This window comes from Acomys minous, assembly GCF_964271855.1.
Source record: "Acomys minous genome assembly, chromosome: 1".
Lineage (NCBI taxonomy): Eukaryota > Metazoa > Chordata > Mammalia > Rodentia > Muridae > Acomys > Acomys minous.
Genome location: NC_140483.1, coordinates 128,788,240 through 128,803,312, shown reverse-complemented (window position 1 = coordinate 128,803,312; position 15,073 = coordinate 128,788,240). Strand labels below are relative to the sequence as shown.

Below are 15,073 nucleotides of genomic sequence, written 5' to 3'. Positions count from 1 at the left end.
GGTCAACAGAGGTAGGCTTCTGCCTGATTCCATTCACACTACTGAGAGGATTCAGACTGGCTGTGTTGGGGGCTGCTGTTTAATTTTCTGTCTCAGGGCAGACCAACCTCTCCCAAGCGTGTGGGAGACACTGCTGAGCCATGGAGACTGGCCAGGCCAGGTTTTAACTACCCAATTGTGCAAGCATCCTACCCAGACCTGTTCAGATAGCAAGACTGTGGTGGTTCTGTCTCACTGAGTTATGGCCTCAGTTCTGACCCTGTCCAGACCCCTCAGGGTTGTCCAGCTTCTCCCAAGAGAGTCGGAGTCCCAGCTGGGCCATGGGGACTGTCCAGGCCAGGCCTTATCTGCCCAATTGTCCAGGTAGGGACAGCTGTGGCCTGCAGTCAGGTTCTTGCCCAGACCAGTCTAGATAGCAGACCAGTCTAGATTGTGCACCTTTGGCGGTTCAGTCTCACTGAGTTGTGGCCGCAATTCAGGTGCCCTTCCAGATCCCTCATGGCTGACCAGTTTCTCCCACAAGCATGGAAGACTCTGCTGGTCCATGGGGACTGTCTGGTCCATGTTCTATCAGCCCAATTGATAAGCTTGGTCCACTGAGCCTGACTGCCTGGCTCCAGCCCGGATGCTGTTACTGGGTACCATGTTCACCACCACCTGGTCTTCCTAGTGCTCTCCAGGGCTCTCCGTGGACTAGCATGGGGTGGGTGGGGGAGTCAGAGGACAAATTGATCTGTTTCCCAGAGACCTCCCCAGGCCAGGAGCTCCGTGTTCCATAGTCCCGCCCATTGCACCTGGGCTATAGAGGCCGGCTGCAGTCTACAGGTGGGTTCCGTTCCAAAGTCTGGAGAGTGGGTTCTGGTCCTCTGTGGTCTGCACTGTGCGGGACCCCACTCACTTAGTGTTCTCTAGTTTTTGCAGTCTGTTGCTCCCAGTCCGGTCCCTGGGCTCCATGCAGTAGATCAGATACAGTGTGTGATAGACGCCACCATCTTAGAACTCCCTTCCCCCCGCTTTTCCACAGGACTCACCCAGTGTTTGACTGTGAGTCTCAGCATCTGCTTCAGACCACTGCTGGATGGAGCCTCTCAGAGGATCTCATCTGCAGGCATAGCAGAGTATCATTTAGAGCATCAGAAATGGGCTCCCTCCCATCAGCGGCTCTCAGGTTTGCCCAGGCATTACCTAAATCTCTACTCTGTCTTGTACATATGCACATCTTTTAGCCAGGGTAAATTTTGGGTCAAAATTTTTGTTGGTGGGTGGGTTTTCTCTCCCTCTACTAGGGATCTTGTCTAGTTAAAGGGTGGTCTCTTCCATCTCCATGACATCTGTCACTGGGAGTCTTAGCTAGATTCAGCCTCATGTCCTCCCAGAGGCCCACCCTGTTGTAGGTCTCCAGCTTGTCACAAAGATTCCCCTGCCCATGGTTTCTTTTCTTTCTACCAGCCTTTTGTTCCCTAGCCCTTGCTCTCCCCAAGTATGGTTTCTACCCACAATTCTCTCCATTGCTCCCTCTCCTACCTTGTTTCTTTTCTTCAACCACTTCTGGTGTCTATTCTATTTCCCCCTCTGATTGAAACTAAAGCGTCCTCCCTTGGGTCCTCCTTGTTACTAAGCTTCTTTGGGTCTGTGGATTGTAGTTATCCTGTATCTCATGGCTAAAATCTGCTTATAAGTGAGTACATACCATGAGTGTCTTTCTGGGTCTGGGTTACCTCATTCAGAATGACCTTTTCTAGTTCCATCAACTTGCCTGCAAATTTTATTATTTCTTTGTTTTTAATAGCTCAGTAGTATTCCATTGTGTAAATGTTTCAGAGTTTCTTTTCCCATTCTTCGGTTGAGGGACACCTAGATTGCTTAAGGATTCTGTTTATTACCAATAAAACTGCTATATATATATAGTTGAGCAAGTTTCCTTGTTGTATGGTAGAGCATCTTTTGAGTATATGCCCAGGATGGGTATAGCTGAGTCTTGAGGTAGAGGTATTTCTAATTTTCTGAGAAAGTGCCAGATTGATTTCCAAAGTGGTTATACAAGTTGCACTCCCCCCAGCAATTGAGGAATGTTCCTCTTTCCCCACTTCCTTGCTAGCATGCGCTTTCATTTGAGTTTTTTATCTTAGCCATTATGAAGGGTGTAAGATGGAATCTCAGGGTTGTTCTGACTTGCATTTCTACCAGATTTTCAAAAAATACCTAATACCAATACTCCCCAAACTATTCCACAAAATAGAAACAGAAGAAACATTGGCAAACTAATTCTATGAGACAACAGTCACTTGCCTACCTAAACCACACAAAGACCCAAGAAAGAAAGAGATCAATCTCCCTTAGGAACATTGATGCAAAAATACGCAACAAAATACTCATAAACTGAATCTAAGAATACATTAAAGATATCATCCACCACGACGAAGTAGGATTCATCCTAGGCATGCAGGAGTGGTCCGGTGTATGAAAATCCATCAATGTAATGCACCATATAAACAAACTGAAAGAAAAAAAACACATGATCATCTCATTAGCTGTCAAAAAAGCATTACACAAAATCTAACACCTCTTTATGTTAAAAATTCTTAGAAAAATCAGGGATATAAGGCACATACCTGAATACAATAAAGGCAATATACAGCAAGCCTATAGCCAACATAAAATTAAATGGAAAGAAACTTAAAGCAATTCCATTGAAGTCAGGGACTATACAAGGCTGCCCATGCTCTCCATACCTCTTTAATATAGTATTTGAAGTCCTAGCTAGGGCAATAAGGCAACTAAAGGAGATCAAGATAACACAAATTGGAAAGGAAAAAGTCGCAGTATCACAATTCACAGGTGATATGATAGTGTACACCAAGGAACTGCTACAGCTGATAAACACCTTCAGCAAAATGGCTGAATACAAAATTAACTGAAAAAAATTAGTAGCCTTCCTGTATACAAATGAAAAATCAGTTTAGAAAAAAATTATTGAAACAACACCCTACCCAACAGCCACAAATAATATAAAGTATCTTGGTGCAACTCTAACCAAGCAAATGAAAGACCTGTATGACAATAACTTCAAGTCATGAATAAAGAAATTAGAGAAGATATCAGAAGATGGAAAGATGTTCCAGGCTCATGGATTAGTAGGATTAACATAGTAAAAATGGCCATCTTACCAGAAGCAATATACAGATTCAATGCAATCCCCATCAAAATTGCAAATACAATTCTTTAAATACTTTAAAAGAATAACTCTCAACTTCATATGGAAAAGAAAAAATTCCTGAATAGCTCAGACAGTCCTATATAGTAAAAGATCTTCTGAAGATATCTCCGTACCTGATCTCAAGCTGTACTATAGAGCAACAATAATAAAAACTGCATAGTACTAGTACAGACACAAACAGGTAGATCAAAGGAATCAAATCAAAGACCCAGAAATAAACCCACACACCCATGGATACGTGATTTTTGACAAAGGAGACAAACCCATAAAATGAAAGAAAAAGAAAGAAAGAAAGAAAGAAAGAAAGAAAGAAAGAAAAAGAAAAGAAAAGAAAGTATTTTCAACAAATGCTTCTAGTCTAAGTGGATGTCTACATGTAGAAAAATTCAAATAGATCCATATTTAACACCCTGCATAAAACTCAAGTCCAAGTGGATCAAAGACCTCAAAATAAAACCAGATACACTAAATCTATTAGAAAAGAAAGTGGTGATCAGCTTTGAACTCACTGGCACAGGAAGCAACTTCCTGAACAGAAAACTAAAGGTTCAGGCTCCAAGATCAACAATTAATAAATGGACTTCTGAAACTGAAAAGCTTCTGTAAGGCAAAGGGCACTGTCAATAGAACAAAATGGCAGCCTATAGATTGTGAAAAGATCTTCACCAACTCTACATCTGACAATGAGATAATATTAAAAATATATAAAGCTCTCAAGAAATTAAGCACCAACAAACCAAATAACCCAATTAAAAACTGAGGCACAGAATTACTTCTCAATCTTTCCACATTGTACTCATCATTACTATAATTATGTTATATTTATTATACGTTTATTTCCACATCCTAAAATCAGGTAATATCATGAGATTTTTACAGTGCCGGCTGTTCTAGTTTGCTACTTGTTGCCGTGATAATATATTCCAACTAAAAGCACCCCAGAGGGGAAAAAAGGGTCTATTTAGCTATATATTTTATACTTCTATATCCATGGAAACTATGGAAGAAACTCAAGGCCAGAACCTAAAGACAGAGGCTGAAACAGAAGCTGTGCGAAATGGTGCTTACTGGTTTGACCATCATGTGTTGTTCAGCCCTTCTTATACAACAGAACCAACTGCCCAAGGGTGGTACTGTGTATGATGGCCTGGCCTTCCCACATCATTAAAAAGAAAATGTCCCCCAGACATGTGCACAGGCCAATCTGACAGAGGCAATTCCTCTACTGAAGTTTCCTCTTCCCTGATGATTCCGATTTATCTCAGGTTCGAAAAACTAACCAGCAAACCTCTCACTGGGAAGCATGCTACACTTCTGCCAATTGATTTATCTAGAGTTAGTTTCTTGAATTTGATTGGTATTAGTAGACTGAAAGCAAAACTTGTTGCCTTAAGTGGTGGAAAATGTCCCTCTTGATCACTGTATATCACTAGACAAAGCCCTATTGACCGTTTTCATTATTGACATGAAGTGTTTGTCTTAAGACAAAGTAAGAATTTACTGATAATATTTTCATTCCAAATACTTTAGTGTGCAGGATAAGGCATATCATGCTCAGTTGGCTCTCTGTGTCCATGTTTTCTGTACCTATGGCTCAACTAACTAAAAGTGGAAAATATTTGGAAAAGAAAGTATGTCATTGTTGCCTAATCAAAGTATTGTAACAAGTGGCTGTGAAGTACTTGAGTGTTATAACTAATTTAGAGGCAATTTGCCATCAACTACAGGATGTGTACAGATTAGCTGCAAACATTGTGTAATTCTTCATATGCTGACTAGGAAGCCAGACTTTAGTAGCTACAAGGGTTTTAGAGCAAGCTGCCTAGATACCAAAACATGATAATACATGCTCTATCATGTAGTGTAAGAATGAGCTGATCTTTTGATAGTTTTCTAAATGTTTTGTATATTTAAGACCTTATTTAGTCACATCAATCTCCCTAATACAATGTAATAAATTTTTAATCATGATGCTACTTTAATTTTTTTATTTTAGCATTTTAATTAATTCATTCATATTACATCTCAATTGTTATCCCATCTCTTGTGTCCTCCTATTCCTCCCTTCCTCCCACTTTCACCCCATTCCCCTCCCCTAGGACTGTGACTGAGGGGGGCCTCCTCCTGCTGTATATGATCCTAGGGTATCAAATCTCTTCGTGGTAGCCTGTTATCCTTCCTCTGGGTGCCACCGGGCCTCCCCATCAAGGGGACGTGGTCAGATATGGGGCACCAGAGTTCATGTGAAAATCAGTCCCCACTCTCAGGGTATCACTACGTAGCCCTTGCTAGCCTGTAATTGCTACATAGACAGTCTGTCCTCTAATTCACTGAGATACACGTGCTTCTGCATCCAGATTCTGGAATTAACTAAGTTAGTTTTTCTGAAAATAAATCCTATGTTCAGTGAGGGGTGCTCTAGAAAAAAGACTGATTACTTCAACAAAGACATTGATTACAGCAGTATCTGCATGAACATACCCTTGCCACAATGGTTTTCTAGAACTGAGGAAAGGTGAGGCAAAGCTCTAGTCTAACATGATCCTGGACATATCTTCACTATGAGAGAGTATACTGTCCCCAGAGTACCCTCCACCAAGAAAGCAAGAATGTCAGGCCCTAAAAATTGCTTATGTACAAATGTCTAGACTATAATGATTCACTACCAAATATAAAAAAGAGAAATTAATATAGCAGGGAGAAATAAACATTTAGTTGACATTGCAGTGGAGAGGGGCATGACCTTTCAGGGGAAGGACAAATTGTTCGTAAGAATCTTCATATGGAGAAGATACATATGGCTGAGAAGCAAGGAGAGACATGCCTACAAAAACTCAACAAACTATGTCTGCCTTGGAAGATGGAGAAAGAGGTCTGTCTAGGAGATTTAAAAGCCAAGGAAAGGAAAAGCACTGTGAAACCACCAGAAGGAATTCTGCTGCATCAGCACTCTGATTTAGCACATTTAGGCAAATTCTAGCCTCCTGGGAGCTAATTTTGATGAAGAAACTGATGGTTGGTTAATTAGCAGAGATGATGTTTCTAAAAGACAGCTTCCCTCCTTTGAAAGATGAAAAGTGGAATAAAAGCCCTTATGGGAATGAATGAGGAAGAGAAAGGGTATTAAACTGTGAAATATTACCACAGTTACTGTTGATTCTACCGACATCTCATTTCAGAATTTAACCTTGCTAAACAATTTAGTTACATGATTTCAGAGTGGCACAGATGGGGCAGGGAATGAAACTACTCTTAGCCCTATTGTAACTTAGTTGAGTGTTTATATGTTTATAGATCTTATATAGTAAGAGTTCCTCGTTTACTTTATTAATGCCGCAGATCAACAAATATTGATGAATTAAGCATTGAACTATGTCATGTGCACAATACCACTGTTCTCAGAGTTTAAGTCATTTCTCTAATCCACTGGCTTAATACCATATTGGGAATCTGATGAGATAACTGTCCTTCTGCTGGTTCATACCTTGAGTTGGGGCACAACACATAAAAAGAAATTTTCTAAATGATTTTCTGATATACAGATTCCCCACCTAAGCTCTCTACCATTAGCCTTCATAAGTCTGTCTATCTACATCATAAAATCTATTTATCTTTTAACTGGAAAATTTTTCTTAATACAATTATTAGAGTTCTTCCTTTCTTTAAAAAATTTAAACAAAGTAAGTATTGTGGCAAGGCATGATGGTACATACTTTTAATCTCAGCACTTAGGAGGCAGAGGTGGGGGGATTTCTGTGAGTTCAGTGCCAGACTGGCCTACATATTGAGTTTCAAGCCAGCTGTAACAACACAGTATGACTCTGTCTCATAAAGAAAAAAAAATCAAAAACAAAAAGAAAATGAACAACAAAGACATTCAACAGATGTGCTTTCGATGAGATACTGTACTTTTTACTTGAAACATAAACTTTGATTATTGAAATGTAAGAATGGGTAAAACTCATTCCATTTCACTGAGATACAGAGGCTCAAAATCCAAGAAACCTTCCATGCATACTAGAGACACATATTTCCCCTGCCAGCCCCAGATCAAGAACAATGAAGAAGACTACACATCTTTAAGGAACATTTTTTTCCTGAGCATCCTACTTCCTCCCCACTATATATTACATGCAAACACTGATGGCCATTGGACTATGAGATATGGCTGTAAAACAAACTAGCAACAAGAATGAGAAATACAGCTCAGTGCGTAAAGGTATATTATGGCCATACCAGATACCCTGGGCTTGGTTCCCAGATCCCACATGCTGAAAAAAATAATAAAATTAAAACTCAAAACTAGGGAGTAGTGATCAGTGAAAATGTTACTGATAATTTTATAGATGTGAAAAAAAATCTCCAAAATCTATCTTATCATATGTGATGACAATCCAAATAATATGTGCCTTGAGATGGGGGATGTTTCCTGATGTATACCAAGTCCATGGCACTCCTAGCTAATACATCCTTTGCTTCAAAATTGTCTACCCACTAAACACCCAAAAATGATTTTCACGCTCCATCTAGGTGAAGCATTCCTTCACATGCCTCACAAACTCCCTTCCCTGCTGTGATTTTTCAGTGTAGACCTTTCTGAGTTTCCTCACCACCCGACCCCTGCTTCTGTTATGCCGTTTGCTTCTGCTCTCACCTTGACTGAGTTGACTTTATTTATTTACTTTATGAAAGTGGTGACTGACTGCCCTTGCTCTACTGAGACAGAACCACTGCTTCCAATGTGCTGTTTGAACATGATGATGTGCACGTAAATATTCAACAATAGACTCTCAAAACATGAAAAGAAACAGTGGTTTGCTGCATTGTTCAATTTCCACTTTGTAAATATTCCATTCCCTGTCAGCACCAAGTACCCAACCAGATGTCAGGAGTTGAGTAAATTCAGACTGAGCAAGAGATTATACTACTGACAGTAACACTTCTAAAACATAGTCATACTTTTGCCCAGGTAAAAGAGAATTTATGTTTTATTTCATTTCATTTAGTGACTGTGAATCATCACTACTATGTCTTAACTACTTTTAGAGATTATGAGATTCAGAGAGAAAAGAAAAAAAGAAAAGGAATTTTTTTATTAATTAAATTGTATATTCACTTTACATACCGATCGCAGCACCCCCTTCCTCTTCTCCCAGTCCTATGCACACACTCTCTTCTCCCAATTCTCCCTCCCCTTCTCCTCATAAAAGGGATGTTCCACATGGGTACCAACATGCTCTGGCACATTAAGTCACAGCAAGACTAAACACGTACTCTCTCACTGAGGCCAGACAAGGAAGCCCAGCTAGAGAAAAAGGAATCCAAAGGCAGGCAATAGAGTTAGAGATAGCCCCAACTACAACTGAAAGGGTACCGACATGAAGACCAAACTGAACATCTGTTAGGAGGTCTAGGCTTAATGCAGATTTGCTCTTTGGTTGGTGGTTCAGTCTCTGTGAGCTCTCATGACCCAGGTTAGTTTACTCTGTAGGTCTTCTTGTGGTGTTTTCAATGCCTCTGGCTCCCTCAATCCTTTCCCCAGCTCTTCCACAAGACTCCCAAACTCCAGCTAAAGTTTGGCTGTGGGTCTCTGCATCTGTTTCTATCAGCTGCTAGATAAAGCCTCTCAGAAGATAGTTATGCTTCTATCTGCAAGCTCTAATGTTAGGGAAAAGGGGCGGGGGGAGAGGGAAAGATATAAGGGAAGGATATAAGGGAGGATATAGGTTTATAGAATAAAAAGTACATTATTGAATCTACTAGTCTCAAATAATTTACAATGGTATTCAAATATCTCACATTGGTATTGTAGATTGATGGAAATTTAAGATTTATTTCCCTTTTACAACTTTTGCTTTCTATATTGTATATGGTATGTTAATGGAAATTTAAATTGTATATTGTATGTTGGTAGAAACTTAAGATCATTTTGTTTGACACTTATTTAATGTATTATACATGTACAACTTATTTGAAAAGGTAAAAAATAACTGATATAACTTGTTCAGAATGGTCGGAAATAGAAATTGGTAGTTGGTCACATAAATCTTACTAAATACTAAATTAATTATTGATTAAGCTTTATTTAGTTTTTTGTATATGTTTTTCAAAGGAATAGATAGGTGATAGATAGAATAGATAGATAGATGGTCTTCAAACACTTCAGAGATCCACATATAATGCCATTTAATAATAAAGGGCTTTTATGACAGAGAGACACATCCGTTCCTGGCAGCAACTCCAGTCTAATTATGCAGGCATCAAAAACCGGTAGTGGCAGATAGCCACTGGTCTGAGGAACCTTGCTATCTCTACTGCTGATGACAGAATGACTGTCCACTATGATCAAGCCTGATACTGAGAAATTGACTGCCCAGCCTTGCAGAGATTAGGTGGGCCAGTCCTTCAGCATTCCTGCTTCAGAGAAGTCTGTAAGATGCTATGAGCTGCCTGGCTGAAGACTTAATTCCCCCTACAGTGGAGAAGAACTTGTGACTGTCCAGTCAGCTCTCTGTCCTGTCAATACTTTTGGAAGTTGCTTGCCTGCACTTCCTTCATATTAGTTATTTTTTTTCCTTATGGGGTCTCTGATGGGGTTGAAGACTATATAGCCACAGTATTAATATGTTTAGTTTTTAAAAAACTTTAGACATTAGGATAAGATTTAGCAGCATAGAATAGATAGTGGAATAATTTATTTAAAAATGTTAAGTACAAATGGACTGGTCCTTGTTAATGTGACTTAATGCATATTTCTTATAATTATATTTGTTGTATATAGCTTATTTTATTTAATGGAAAGGGGAGATGAAGGAGAGATAAACATATTTTGTGTTTAGATTACAAGTGGGGAATGAGAAAAAGACTTGTGAGAGAGCAGGTGATGTTTATCCCCTTAGAAGTCAAACCACCATTTGGGGGAGATTGGTTATTAAGCAGCTGAAAAACATCCTTGAACAAATGCTAAGAGGTGGTATAAATGTGACCCAAAAACAAGAGGCAGGGCCTTTGGAGATTTGGGATAGTTTTGGCTGTTCATCACTCCACTGAGAGATGCTTCTAGAGAGAACCACTCAAGGGAAGGCTTCAGGGCTCCAGGTCTGGCTGAGGTTCCGGGTTCCGGTTGCTCCAAGTCCCAGTAGAAGAAATACTGCTGACTATGCCAGGAGAATTGTTCCTCAGTACTGATATCTTTATGGTTTCATTATTGTATTCTTTAATCTTCTTTTACTATTGTTTAGGTTAGTCAGGTTATAAGTGAGGTACCCTCAGTTAATAATTTCATAATAAAATATATTTGTTAAGAATTTGAGCCTACAACAAGAATAGCAGAGTATCATTAATAGTTTCAGGGTTGGTTCTCTCCTAATGGGTGGGTCTCAATTTGGACTAGTCATTGGTTAGCTATTCCCTCAATCTCTGGTCCATCTCTTTCCATGCACATCTTATAAGCAGGAGAAATTTTAGTTCAAATGTTTTGTGGGTCTCTTGGTGTCCCTCTCCCTCCACTAGAAGTTCTGCCAGGCTGCAGGAGGTGTTCACTTCAGGCTCCATATCCCTGCTTGCTAGAAGTCTCAGTTATGGTCACCCCCATAATTCCTGAGGGTCTCCCCAGTCCCACGTCTCTGGCTTGGGTTATTTTATTTTATTTTATTTTATTTTATTTTATTTTATTTTATTTTATTTTATTTTATTAGCATACTTTCTATTGTTGCTACAGTTGCTGATTTTAAACACAAGCAAATCTTAATTTCACAGTATGCACCATTGTCACAGAAGTCCTGCATCTTGTTCTTGATATAATCCTGCCTCTACTTTTTGTTTGTCCATTTCAGTATTCTGAGAAAGGATGTTACTATGTAGCCCAAGCTTCCCTCAAACTTACAACCCTTCAACTTCAACTTCCTAAAGAATAGAAATGCAGGTGTACGCTACCACACCAGCTCCTGCCTACTTTTGGTGGCTTTTATTTGTCCTTTAATTTCAACTCATCTCAAGTCCATGGTTTAAGTTTTCATAAAATAAATGCTAATAGAGATGAAGCATCTTGAATAAAGACAGCCGATTTCTAATGATTACTATTAATTTAGATGCCTTCGTTATGTTTTCTCCCCTCATATTAGAAGAGGCAATAGTAACCATACATTATCTGACAGCAGAGAAACGAGATTTTCTGTTTTAAAAGTTCACTCTAAAGGTTTCTGTGATGCATGACAGCTTTAAAATAGAGTTTCTGTTTCAGAGTGAATTGCCTGTGGCTGCTCTTCAGGGTTGCTTTATTCTGAGCCTCTTCGTCCTATTTGAACATAAAAAACAGTGCATATTTATATCTCTGATGGGCCAATAAATAAAATGATGCTTCCTTCAGGGAGAGGTTCCTGGGAACTAATTAGAATCAGAAGCAGATACAAACAGGAGGTTGAAAATATGTTCCGGCATCTTCCATTGCTCTGTTATTCTGTACTTGGGCCTTTCTGCACATTTGTGCATGTGCGAAGTGGTGACAACACGTTTCATAGTTAGAATGCACCGGCAATGATGTCCTTGTAGCTGTGATTCTTTTTGAGTATCACTTTCCTCTGCAGCATAAATGCCACTTAGTGGATAGAGGACATTTCTTTATGTACAAAGAAATTACACTTATTCAAGTGTAAATGTGCTGCATAAGTGAAATACTACCTAGAGTGCCATTTACACATTAAAGATTCAGTTTCTACTGCTATCAATATAGATAATTGCTGCATAATTTCATTAGAATTATTATTTTATTAAAGTAAAGCTAAAGAAAGACCCTTCCCAATGTGCAATATTAGTGTCCAAACTTGGTAGGTGGGACTTTAAATTTTCAAGTTTTAGAATTTTAGTTTTATGTTGATAATGACAAGATGTGATGGAGATTGATTTACACTCAGAATTTTCATTTCAGATAGGAAAGATGTTTTCTTCAAGGCTGTCAAATACAAATAGCCAAAACATTAAGAATGTAACATTTATATAATTCCTGATTGTGTCATGGTTCTTCTTGCTATAAGTAGCTTATTGCATATATGTATAATAATATAGATGTATATGTAAAACATAAAAATTTTTAATTAATAAAAATAAATACAGACTGATTTAATTAAAAAAAGAATCTTAGAAGTACCATTTGTGCATGATAATGACATTGCTAGTAGTCACTGGACTCTCTCAAATCCATTGTTCAATCATAAATGGTTTAAGTATGTAGTTTGATTCATTGAAGAATTGTTTTAAAATTGAATTTTACATATAATGCAAATATAAATTTCTATAGTATCTCAAAAATTGTCACGAGGCCACAATTTTATTAAGATATTCAAAAAATTATTTTATCTAATGTGATTTCAGTGAAATCACAAAGATTCAAAAGACTACTTCATTCCAACAGTTTTATATTAAGCTCACAGGCCTAGAGTAACTAAATAACTAGGAATCATATTGAGAAAGTGTTGAGTCATTGTCACTACTGACAATTGAGTGAAGATTTTTAAAAGGCAAGTAGAGTTGACGCAATGCATTAATTTTCTGCCACCATTATAAAATGCCTCGGAAAATTAAATAAAAGCAGAAAGCTTTAGTTTGCTCATAGTTTTGAAGGCTCTAGTCCATGAACTAGTGGTTCTATTGTCTCAGGACTCTCATGAGCTGAGCACCACTGTGGGGACCATAAGCCAGAGTAAAGCTGCTGACATCAAGGTAGCCAAGAACCAGAGAGGTGAGGTAGCTAAGGACAAAAAATATATGTTGAAGCAATAACCCTTAGTGTTCTACCTGTTCCAGGTAGAATTCACCCTTGTAGTATCTAAATAATCCATTACGCCAAGAAATTAGTCCACTGCTGCATTGAAGGGCTGTCACTTACCACTGGCCCCACCTTTGACACTGGTGCATGTTCAGTACATGAACTTTGGGAGGCTTCTTTCTATCCAAATCACAAGTGCTTACATTTCATTCATACAGGAAGGGAAGGGTGTTGTTTTGTTCCAACTGGATACCAGCTGTCTTATTGTAAACCTTAGGTTAGTGTTATTCCAAGTATGCTGTGATAAGCTAGTCATTTGTTGGAAAATAATGATTGATATAAAGCATATTCTATGCTTGGATTTTTTTCTATGAAAAAACTATTTAAGAAGTATGTGTATCTAGGTCATGAAGTGAGATAGGTTAAAGTCTATACTTGATGTCAGAATATCAAAGTTTTTTTCACAAGATTTTCTGAGTATAGCTGCATTAAGCAGTCACTGAGTTAGTCCTAGAGATGAAGTCTGATGGTCTAGCCCAGTGTTCGAGTGCTTGTCTTGCATACATGGCCATTTCTGCTTTGTCACCAGCACTACATAAAAGGAAGAAAGTAAAAAAGGATGGAAGGGAGGAAGGGAGGGAGGGAAGGAGTGGCAAGAGAAGGGAGAAGAGAGGGTGAGAAAGATAAGAGATAGAGGTGAGGGAAGAAAGGAAAGAAGGAAAAAAACAAAGAAAGAAAGAAAAGAAAAAAGGAAAGAAAGAAAGAAAAAGAAAGGGTAAAGTTTACAACCATGATTGGAATTGAATATTCAGATTTCTGTAACTGGGAGCTAATGATGAATAGGGTGTAATGGAGCTTGGATTAGCCACTAATGAACTCTCTATTTTGTTGCAGGTTTCAGCCTTGGAGAGGCAGATCTTTGATTTCCTTGGCTTCCAGTGGGCACCCATTCTTGGAAATTTCCTGCATATAATAGTTGTCATATTGGGTTTGTTTGGGACCATTCAGTATAGACCACGTTATATCATGGTGGTAAGTATTATTATCATCTCTCGTCATATAAACATTATGAAGCTCCTGTTACAAAGTGAATGAAATAATTTGTGAGTCCCTTCACATGGCATGATATTGCTTCTCTAACATTGAAATTCTGAATTGTGCAATAAATGTCAGTTTATAGAACAGACAGTGGAAAGAATACTTCACCCAGAGCAAAACCATGCCCATAAGTCTGAAATGACAGTCTCATTTATGGTGTAATGAATTTCTAAGTTTCCTAGATTTAAGAGAGGGTTTTGATAGAGTAGAAGGCCTGATGAAACACGTGATGCTATAACAAAATGCAGTGTACATTGTACTTTCATTGTCAACAGTGTATTCAGGTACCATTAACCTTCAGTGAAGCTACCACTAACCTTAGAAAGCACACCTACTTAGCACAAAGATTTGATCACTGAACACAGTAACACATCATTTTAATTAATATAGGATATTATAACTGAATGAACACAATAGTGTTTAGTATATTCTCATTTTCTCCTGCACTAATGCAGGAAATATGCATTACTTGTGAAGATACACATCAAGTACTTGTCCATCTTTCAAGGTGGGCCAATCAAGGCCATCCTACTTTGTTGTAGGGTACTTCCTGAGAAGCATACTGTGGCCTAGATGCAATTGACGACATTCACAGTATTTTGTTGTCTTTTCTTTAAAATAAAACAGAAATATAGGTTACTTTTATAGGAGATTTATTAGAAGTAATGAGCTATAATAACATAAATAATTATAAGTAAGGATTACAAATTCTAAGATGGCCACTAGGCCTATAAATATAGTATATTCCATGGAATTTTTTTTTGCAATGTTGTGGCTTTCCCACATTAAAAACAATTACCTAAATATCTCATCTTTCAATTTCATAGAGTCCAATGCATTTATAAAGAAACTATCATTTGTTTTCAAAAGTATACCAGTAATCTCATTTTAATATCAAGATTAATTGTGTGGTATCTTTCTTCATATCATGGTAGTAAAGGTAACTAATGCACAGACAGGTTTTGTGTTTGACAAGGAGTGAAGAGTACCTGATG

General features: G+C 38.2%; 1 protein-coding gene across 2 annotated transcripts in view; it reads left to right on the top strand.

The window, feature by feature from the left end:
* Window positions 1-15,073, top strand: part of NKAIN3 (sodium/potassium transporting ATPase interacting 3) — a 564,680-nt gene that overhangs the window by 274,547 nt on the left and 275,060 nt on the right. For both annotated transcript variants that reach the window (XM_084796631.1, XM_084796630.1), the window contains exon 2: window positions 13,875-14,012. In XM_084796631.1, the coding sequence (XP_084652757.1) occupies window positions 13,875-14,012 (138 nt within the window). The remainder of the gene's footprint in view (window positions 1-13,874; window positions 14,013-15,073) is intronic.